The 10,841-nt window shown below is 32.2% G+C and overlaps 1 protein-coding gene across 1 annotated transcript; it reads right to left on the reverse strand.

Moving 5' to 3' along the window:
- Positions 1–949: 949 nt before the first annotated feature.
- Positions 950–8,347, reverse strand: LOC139512498 (perlucin-like). The gene is made up of 6 exons (XM_071300148.1): positions 8,276–8,347; positions 7,871–7,965; positions 4,129–4,221; positions 3,710–3,727; positions 1,930–2,144; positions 950–1,019 (listed from the first exon to the last, which is right to left on the reverse strand). The coding sequence occupies exons 1-6, from the start codon at positions 8,325–8,327 to the stop codon at positions 977–979; spliced, it is 516 nt and encodes a 171-aa protein (XP_071156249.1). The 5' UTR covers positions 8,328–8,347; the 3' UTR covers positions 950–976.
- Between the last annotated feature and the right edge of the window lie 2,494 nt (positions 8,348–10,841).

The raw sequence follows: 10,841 nt of genomic DNA on the forward strand, positions 1-10,841 counted from the left end.
AAAACATGTAGGGGAAATGGATTTCCTCACCATTCACATATAATATTCCGTATTTCTGTTTTTTTGTTCGATAACGTAAATTATACGACTTTTTTTTATGACTACGTGAACTTGTGCCATTGATTTTTGCTGGTCTTTAGGAAGACATTTACAATTGTGCAGTTAACGGAGGCACTTATACATTAAAGTATTAGCAAATGTTCTACTAGCGTTAAGATTGAATGCTTAAGGTCTTACTACATATGAATGTCTGTTGTGTATCTATATGGTCTAAATGTAATTAAAATGCGATTAATGTATTATTTATGCTTTCAGAATTATGATGGATATCTATATAAATGAAGAATTAGTGTTAGTAATGTGTTTGTCGTAAATGAAGTTATGCTGAAATGAAGTTATGCGAAAGTCAACGTTTAGTTTGTAAAGTAGCTTTAAAATATTTAAGATTATGATATAATGAGGTATATCTAGATTTTTAACATTTGTTCACACTGTTAATATTTTAATATTCTATCCTTTTAGACAGAAGATTTTGTGGCATGTATATGTAAGGACAATTTGAGTCTTAAATAAAGAATTTATCTAATCTTTTAGACTAATATTTATTCTAACGTTTACCATAACATTCAAAAGATTGTAATTTTTAGTCTGGGCTACTACCACATTGCCATAATTACAACTCTCCACTCAAAACCATATGACGTAGAAGATTGTAACATTGGAATATTTTGCCAGATATAATGACGAATTTAAGTACGGAATAACTTACTATCGGGATGAATATTGTTACAAAAAAAGAGATCTCATCATTTCCAAAGAAAAGGTGAAATTGAGATGCTATCATAGAAGTGTTCTATTTATCATCGAAACTATAAATATAGCAGAGAAATGTGATAAATAAAAAGCCAGCAAAAAAAAAAATAATTAAATAAATAAAACAACAACTAAATACCGAACAAAACGAATGTATTTTATTTTAATTTCCTTCAGTCGACGCCACTGTTGATGTCACCGAGGAGCTGAAAGATGAAAAAGAACTTATATATACCAATACCAAATCTTTATTAAAAACATCTTAAGCACCTTATACTGCAATTTCCTGAATCTTTTTATTATATATTCATGAAAATCATTAAAAAATTTAAACTTCTGACCGGTAAAAATGGTTAAATTTTAATATTTGGTGTTTTTTTTCAACAATATTTGAGTTGATAAGTATGATAAGTACACATTAAGTTAATTTCTGTTTGGAAGTATTTACTTACATTGTGATAGAAGAAAGATTATTAACATTTAATGTTTTACTATATAAAACATATTGCAAGGTTTCAAAGAAGGCAAAAAAATACTCTAGTTAAGATTTGTTCCAAAAGGACGAATTTTTCTACATGTCTAATGATAAACTAGTACTAGTAAGATTGAATTTCTTAACCTAAGCATACGGGCCCAGGCATAGAATCTAGTACGCTAGAAGTGCATTTTGCCTATATAAGACACCAGTACCGCTTTAATCAAGCATCTCACCGTTATCAGACATATGGTCGTTTATTCTTTTTTCTTTTAAAATAAAAAAAAAAAAATAATAAAAGAATGTAGAGTTCTGGTAAATCTTTATTTTGACTAATATAATTTCATTTTGAAATTTACTTGGTCATTTCAAGACAAAATTTTATGTGTACTGATTGGCCGTGAAATCTTATACAATCAACCAATTAGGTGTATTACAGTTCTTCTTATTCATTTTAATAAAATAGTTCCAGCAATTAAACCGTGCCCAGTTTCTTAAAAGAGGGACGAAAGATACCAAAGAGACAGTCAAACTCATAAATCTAAAACAAACTGACAACGCCATGCCTAAAAATGATTAAATCTGACGAAAAATATGGTTAATTGGAAACAACCATGGTAAATATATATAGTATGACTTACGGACTTTCACAAATAAAATTTGTCAATTTTTGACATTCATAATCCACCCAGTGAAAACTTGTGAGACTGAATAGTGCTAAACAATCTTCTTCGTGCCCTTGAAAACTATTTGGTTCACCAGGATACCAGTCGGTATACGTAAGTCTTTTCTGACTAGTTTCCCAAACCCAGACGCCTTCTGTTTGTTCATCATGAGCTCCTAACCAAAAGAATTCCTGAAGTAGAAACACGTGTGATCAGTACATGTAGTAAACTAAAATTCAATATGACTGGAATTCAAACAATAGTTTGAGTGAAATGTGAACTAAAACTATACCTGCTTAGTGGTGGAGAAGTGAATATTCTATAATAATAATTAATTTATTTCATCAAAGTGTCGGACAATAATAATAATAAAACCCATACACAGCTTGAATAGGCATATGAGACACTATATTATCATTTGTATGTACAACTACATAAATTATTTATAAAAAACTAAAATACAAATTGGGAAACCAAGTAAAATGTCAAAATGTTTTATATTATCAAAATTGTTAACATAAAAGAAAACATAAACAAATAAACTTTAAAAAAAAAAACCGACACAATTGAGTATGAAGAAAAAAGAGTTTATATGAAAAGTTTGAGAATAAAAAAAAAATGCATCTTTTTTTTTTAGATAGCCTCTAAATTAAAATACAATATGGATAAAAAAAAATCATAAAAATAAAATAAAATGCAACTTTTACTTATACGGAAGTATACAATCAAGAGTGCAAATTGATTTTCAATGCGCGGCGTCTTCTCGTCATATAAAAAACTAAGTTAGATAACTCGTATTGTTATTCAGCATTCTGTATTTGAAATACAAATTCATAAACATCAGACTTTGTAAAAAAAAATTATCCAAGTCATAGCTCTGTGACCCCATGTCACTGTAAATGTCACAGGTAATCAAAACGAGTATCTCTTCTTCTATTGCATGATGACAAAATGGACAAATTCTTTCATCTGACGGTATTTGTGAAAAATAGTAAAACAAGTATCACACCAACAGTTATAATAGTTTGATAGTAAAATAGATACTCAAATATGTGCATAAATTACCAGAGGGCCAGTCAAACTCATAAATCGAAAATAAATTGACAACGCTATGGCTAAAAATGAAAAAAAGACAAACAGACAAACAACAGTACACATGACACAACATAGAAAACTAAAGAATAAGCAACACGAACCCCACCAACAACTAGGGGTGATCTCAGGTGCTCCGGAAGGGTAAACAGATCCTGCTCTACACGTGGCACCCGTCGTGGTGCTTATGTGATAACAAATCCGGTAAATAATCTAATTCGGTAGGTCACATTCATGAAAGGGAAGGGAATTGTAGTTACGACGTAAGGAACATATCCGATATCATTTATGAAATGGTTATTCATAACGGTCAACCAACTCGTGATGGCGTCCACCAAATTTACGAAGAGATGATTTCAACCGTTTGGAACTCTTGGAACCAAATTATATACACATATTTGCAATATAGCAATTATATATAGTTATAAAAAAAAAGAAATGGAATAAAACTTTTAAAATTGTATTTGAAAATAAGTAATCATCAAACAAAACATCGTTCAGTTGATTTTTCAAATACCCAAATAAAAACCCTTTCGATGCATTTATAGATAAAAATAAGCAAAAATAATAATAAAAAAAAAAAAAAAGAATTACTTAGATAATGTCTGTTTTTGCAGATATCTTTTCTATATTAGACTCAGTCTAGTTGTATAAGTTTACTTACAAATTGTGTGATATTTCTCTGTAAAATAAATGAATATTAAGTTAAGTTACAACGATTTACAAACTGACAAGATGGTAGCAAATAATATACATTAACGTGAGAACACGACTTTCTGTATACAAATAAAAACCAACAATAACCCCCCCCCCCAAAAAAAAAAAAACAACAACAAAATACAAATAACAACAAAAAAAAACCGACACATGTCGATGTTTAGGGATTCATACTGAAACGATGTTACTACTTCTAATAATAATGATAATGGTTAAACTAAATACAATATATAATCATAGTAAAGGGAAATAAACTAGATAATATAAAAAAAAAAAAAACACCACGGTACCCTCACATATTCATATTCGGTAAGCAACTTGAGGTAAAGAACACAGTCGTTTTATGTACGATTGAAAGTTAGTTACCACATGCCAACCAGCTGCTACTTTTTCCAGCTGATCGCTTTCCTGTTTGTCGTTTAGTTCAGCCAGGTATCCTCCCTTAGATTTACACCACTCCTGAAAGTAGAGTTTCATATACATGGATCATATATAGATATAGGAAGATGTGATATGAGTGCCAATGAGACAACCCTTCTTCCAAGTAACAATTTATAAAAGTAAACCATCATGTTTGGAAAAGAAAGTTATGAAAGCCTTTAATTATCATGCTTAGTTTAAACTCAAATAAAGTAATCAATCTTTGATTTTCTATAAGTATAATCTTTGTGAACATTAAAGTAGGTTTGATCATTTTCTTTGTTGAATTCGTGAATTTGTAGGACTCGTCAACTATACCAGTAATGTAGACTGATTCTGTCGACTTATATTTCTATCTTATATTCTTTTCAATCGTTTTCGTTCCCTTTAGCCAGTGTCCTTTTCCTGTGCGATGACACATAATAGGTTGCCGGTGTTAAAAGTTGAAATTTGGCATTAAAGTAACTCTAGTAGAACCGAGTACTTTTAGTCTTTTATTATTAAGTTTGTTTTCTGTGTTTATTTCCGAGGTAAACCCTTTGCTACCTATTTGTTTTGTTTGTTCTTAGGTTGTGTTGTAACATCACGAGCCTATTCTATATGGACATGTAGACACAAAGTTGCTGTTGGTTGTTGTCTGCATTATTTTTTTCTTTCGTTAATGTTTTAGGGTAGTGTGTCTTTTATGAATTTAGTTAAAATCTGGCCGTTGTATTTTTCTCTCTTTTGACTTTTCTCACACTTCGTGACGTCACTCCGTGGCCTTTTATGGCTTACAATAGGTATTGATTTCACTCATTGTTGAAGGTCGTATTTAGGCACATTTTTGCCATGTTGTCGAATTAGGACATATTCAAACACCGAGAACTATCATATCAGAATGTATAGTAACAGTTATAAATGTGTGAAATACAATAAGACTAAAGTGTCTGAAAAGTGACTGACAGTATTTGATTTACACCAACTACAATGTCTGAACAGTACTGATTTTAACACAAAGAAAATTGACATATTTATAGATTATTGTTAACCATCTCAACGAAATTGATTTTTTCGCTACAGCAAAAGTGAGAAAAGCAATCGAATTAAGATGACCAATGGTAACCTTTAACAGCATTATCGCTATTTTGCCCATGACGACGGTGATGCTGACATTGACAATGTGGCACTTGCACCCTTGGTTTCTAGCGATTTTTTTTTTGTATCATTGTACTGTGCTGAGTAATATATATATATTCTCTAATGTTTGCATTATTTTCGAATTTCTTGATCGGTGTCAGAAAAATATTTCTCCTCACTAGTGAACAATCTGTTCTCGGCAAGTGATTGGTCGAAATTTAATTGTGACGATAAATTTTCTTGGTTTCTTCAGAATTTTTATATTGTGACGTCATGAAAAAGGCGATCATGCCTTATGACGTCACATAAAAAGTACACAACTGTCTCCAAATCTTTGAATAGGAATGATTACAATCATTAGAGGAACAGATTTCACTACTATAACTCGTGTATTAATATAGATTCACTATTTTTTGTGCCATTTGCACATTTCTGACCGGTATGAGAAAAAAATAGTTCTCTTTACTAGTGAAAAATCTATTATTGACAAATGATTGGTCGAAATTTGATTATGATTATTTGTTTTCTTCTGAATTTTTCTATTGTGACGCCATGAAAAAGTCGACCTTGTCTGATGACGTCGCATATAAAGAACACAAGTTTCTGAAAATCTATAACTCGTGTATTAAGATATTTCTGCACTCTCGACAGTTAAATTTTAATTATTTAAAAAGCTCGGCAAGCCTCGCGCTTTAAATAATAAAATTTAACTGTCTCGAGTGGAGAAATATCGTAATACACTTGTTGCAGTGTAGGAATCTATATTTCTCCACTCTCAACAGTTAAATTTTGATTATTTAAAAAGTTCGACAAGCCTCGCGCTTTAATACCACTTATCTGTAATCATCAAAGTTTTAAAAAAGAAGCATGACGCGCATAGTTTGGGATTTGCTCCAAATTGATTAAATTTGATAAGGCTCGTCAAATATAAAGAAAAAAATGTATATATATATTTCTACCACTACAACAAGTGAGTTGCGATATTTCTCCACCGTAAACAGTGAAATTTCAATATTTAAAAGCGCAAGGCTTGCCGAACTTTTTCAAAAATTTAAATGCACTTGTTGAAAGCGGAATACTAGCGTAATACACGAGTTCTCCTCGCTAGTGAAAAATCTGTTCTCGGCAAATGATTGGTCGAATTTTCTTGGTTTCTTCTGAATTTTCCTATTGTTATGTCATGAAAAAAGGCGACTGTTCCTGATGACGTCACATAAAAGGTACACAACTTTCTTCTTTGAAACAAAAGGATAAAAATCATTAGAGAAACAGATTCCACCGCTATAACTCGTGTATAACGATGTAATTATTTCTCCACTCTCGACAGTTAAATTTGGATTATTTAAAAAGCTCAGCAAGCCCCGCGCTTTAAATATCAAAATTTAACTTTCTCGAGTGGAGAAATATCGTAACACACTTGTTGCAGTTATGGAATCTATATTTATAATGTTATGATGTTTATAAAACGATAATGAATTATAATGCTGGTACCTTTGGTAACTATTTACAGCACTGGGTCGATGCCACGGCTAGTGGACGTTTCGCTCCCGAGGGTATCACCAGCCCATTAGTTAGCACTTCGGTGTTGACATGAATATCAATTATATTGTCATTTTTATCAATTTCCTGTTTACAAAACTTTGATTTTTTCGAAAAACATAGGGATTTTCGTACCACATGTATAGATTACCTTAGACGTATTTGGCACAACTTTTTGGAATTATGGGTCCTCAATGCTCTTCAACTTTGTACTTGTTTGGCTTTATATTTTTTTTTATCTGAGCGTCACCAATGAGTCTTATGAAGACGAAACGCGCGTCTGGCGTAATAAACTATAACCCTGGTGCCTTTGATAAATATTTATCCTTCCGCAGGGGCGGATCCAGTCATTTTAAAAAGGGGGGTTCCTAACCCAGCACAAAGGGGGGTTCCAATTACATGTCCCCATTCAAATGCATTGATCGTCCAAAAAAAGGGGGGGTTCCAACCCCGGAACCCCCCCTCTGGATCCGCGCCTGAACTTCCTTATGAAAGATTTGCTGGAAGTTGTGTTCTTCATATGTGACGTCTTCAGGCATGGTCACCTTTTTTCATGACGTCTCAATAGGAAAATTCACAAGAAACTTAGAAAATTTGTAGACTTAATTAAATTTCGACCAATCATTTACCGAGAACAGATATCTCAGTAGTGATTAGAAATGTTTTTCTCGCACCGATCAAAAAATAAGAAAAGAGCACAAGAATTAGAGAATGGAAATAGCGATGAAGTGAAACACATAAACGATTAATATTTGTACAATTCTAATTTATAAAGAAACATGACTCCAATATTCAACATTATTCATGAAAGTGAAACCAGATTTAACTGACTTATTTGCTTCAAACCTTTCAGATCTTTAATAAATGTATCGGTCACATTTGCTATGACAGACGAGATAAATTTCCTGTTTTAAAACACGAAAAAACGAAACAAAATACCAAAGTGAAATGAAGACAATATCGTCCCGATTAAAGGATACAGTATTCCTCCGCTATAAGTAAACACTATATAACTTGTAAACGTACATACCATAGCATCATGCCATGTCATTTTCTCGTCATTAAAGATATAACAAGAGCCACCCATGTTGGTCCAGCCCTGAGGACATGCTGCATTTATACTATCTGGAATAAACAAACAGTTTCTCGTCATTAAAGATATAACATGAGCCACCCATGTTGGTCCAGCCCTGAGGACATGCTGCATTTATACTATCTGGAATAAACAAACAGTTTCTCGTCATTAAAGATATAACATGAGCCACCTATGTTGGTCCAGCCCTGAGGACATGCTGCATTTAAACTATCTGAAATAAACAAACAATCATTTACTCTTGAAAGATGAAAACGTTTATTAGTTTGTCCTGTTGAGATCATTTACAGGCAGTTACGAGCAAGCTAGCGATTCTTTACAAAATTTTATGGAAATGTTTACCTATCAATCCTAATGTTAAAACCAAACCGATGGCTAAACCTAGTTTTTCCATTGTATGGTATATAAGGTAATGTAACCTATAGATTGACTGTCGTTTATATAACAACACATTTTATTTGTTCAGATTATTCAAAAACTGATAAAGCATACCGTTCTAGTTAATGAAGTGTTTGGTCAAGGTTAAAAACTGGTATGGAGACCAAAGGAGAACAAGGAATGGTACCGCATAGCGATTGTTGAAAGGTTAAAGATGAAAATGAAGCTTAATTGTACGCCTATCATGGCAGTATTATACTGTCATTATCATATCCATCCATGATCCTCCTAATACAACTTATTGTATAATTTATCGATTAGCAGATAATTCTTTTAAATGTGCTATTACATATTAATCAACCTCGATGACAGAACGGTCAACCCTCCAATCAATTACAAAACAATACACACTTAATCGTTCATTGAGCATTCAATTTGAATTAGGAACGATAATATGAACATTTACACCATCAAATTCACCAATAACTATAGTTCTATTTCTGAGTACGGACGAAGCTGAAATATTCCAATTTAGATCATATAAATGTAAAATTAGCCTTTAACTGACAAAAAGTAATGCTTTAAATGTCATTGTTTATTTTACTAACCAAAACATTTGCGGAAATGAAACTTTTGTTGAAAGAGAAATATTGTGGACCATGTTTAGCCAAAATGTACTTGTCCATGAGTTTACATTCAGAAATTGAGGATTGGTGCGCTCCATAGAATACTTATTTAAAAATTCAAGAAAATATATTATCAAAATTGAGAATGGAAATAGGGAATGCGTCAAAGAGACAACAACCCGACCATAGAGTAGACAACAGCAGAAGGTCACTAACAGGTCTTCAATGCAGCGAGAAATTCCCGCACCCGGATACGTCCTTCAGCTGGCCCCTGAACAAATATATATACTAGTTCAGTGATAATGAACGCCATACTAAACTCCAAATTGTACACAAGAAACTAAAATTAAAAAAAAAATAAGACTAACAAAGATCAGAGGCTCCTGACTTGGGACAGGCGAAAAAATGCGGCGGGGTTAAACATGTTTATGAGATCTCAACCCTCCCCTATACCTCTAGCCAATGCAGAAAAGTAAAAACATAACAATACGTACATTAAAATTCCTTTCAAGAGAAGTCCGAGTCTGATGTCAGAAGATGTAACCAAATAAAAGAAACAAAATGACAATAATACATAAATAACATCAGACTACTAGCAGTTAACTGACATGCCAGCTCCAGACTCCAATTAAACTGATTGAAAGATTATGTCTTCATCATATGAATATCAGGCACAATCCTTCCCATGAGGGGTTTAGTATCATACCATCATAACATATATGAGAAGAACATAACCCGTGTCATGCCAACAGATGGTTTTTAAATAAATAAATAAATGTGTGTAGTTCAGAGGCAAATACCCTATAAGTGAATCAATATTAACGCCAAAATATGCAATCTTTATTAACCAACTAAGTACATTATTGCCAAAAATGACTGGTTATTAAAAATAACATATTTTCTGTAATGGCCCTGTTTTTCTGTAATGGCCCTGCTTTTTTCTGTAATGGCCCTGTTTTTTCTGTAATGGCCCTGTTTTTCTGTAATGGCCCTGTTTTTTCTGTAATGGCCCTGTTTTTCTGTAATGGCCCTGTTTTTCTGTAATGGCCCTGTATTAATGCCCGGTTTGTCTGTATAAAGCACAGTTAGGGATTTTAATAAAGTTAATAAAATTAAGTTGTAAATAGTATAATACTTTTTTGTATTTTATTTAATTTAGTAACCAGCAACCAACATTAAAGAACCATATATAGGGATCACTGTTCCTCCTGTTTTTCAACACATAACTTCTGTCAACTTAATATCTTGGATATTTGGTATATTAACACATACACTTTTATTCAGTTGGTTAATAAATGTATTAAGAAATGGGTGTTTTTATAATGGCCCTGTTATATGTCCAAGGTCTGTTATAATGGTCGAGGAAGTCTGTAATGGCCCGAGGCAACGCCTGAACGTATAAGAAGTCTACATGTTGAGCTATATTTACGAATGATAATACCATCAAGCCTTCCGAATGATGGTATTTCATGAAAGTGTTGAAAGTGGCGTTAAGTATTAATCAATCAACAAATTAATCAATCAATCATCCATACCGGTATAATTCAGGGGCCGTGTCAATAAAAGTATCATATGATTTGTCCTAAGATTGCAACAATTTATGCAAAATAAAAGTTTTAACGTAATACTAGTAGATACATTATTATACACGTTAAAAAAATAAAAATGATGTGTATACGAAAATAAAACTAAATAGTCACACAACCTTGTTAAATGAGATATATTCGTGCTAGAATTTAATGTTAGCATGTAAATTGTTTTGTCTTTGGGTCCACTCGAATTCATTGCATGTATTGAATAAGGATTAAGTAAAAGGTAGTAATTTTTTCCCACATTTAAATTATCATTGCACCGTTTGGTTATGTGCAAAAAAAATGTTACTCATGATGATAGTATTTTTTTAA

This window comes from Mytilus edulis, chromosome 2, assembly GCF_963676685.1.
Source record: "Mytilus edulis chromosome 2, xbMytEdul2.2, whole genome shotgun sequence".
Classification (NCBI taxonomy): Eukaryota; Metazoa; Mollusca; class Bivalvia; order Mytilida; family Mytilidae; genus Mytilus; species Mytilus edulis.

Bases quoted from the DNA above. Each gene is read 5' to 3' on its own strand.
- LOC139512498 (XM_071300148.1), bottom strand. From the start codon at position 8,327: ATGGAAAAACTAGGTTTAGCCATCGGTTTGGTTTTAACATTAGGATTG. The intron at 7,966-8,275 runs GTAAACATTTCC...TGTTTATTCCAG, and splicing joins TTTAACATTAGGATTGATAG to ATAGTATAAATGCAGCATGT. The intron at 1,020-1,929 runs GTAAGTCATACT...TTCATCTTTCAG, and splicing joins AATTTTATTTGTGAAAGTCC to CTCCTCGGTGACATCAACAG.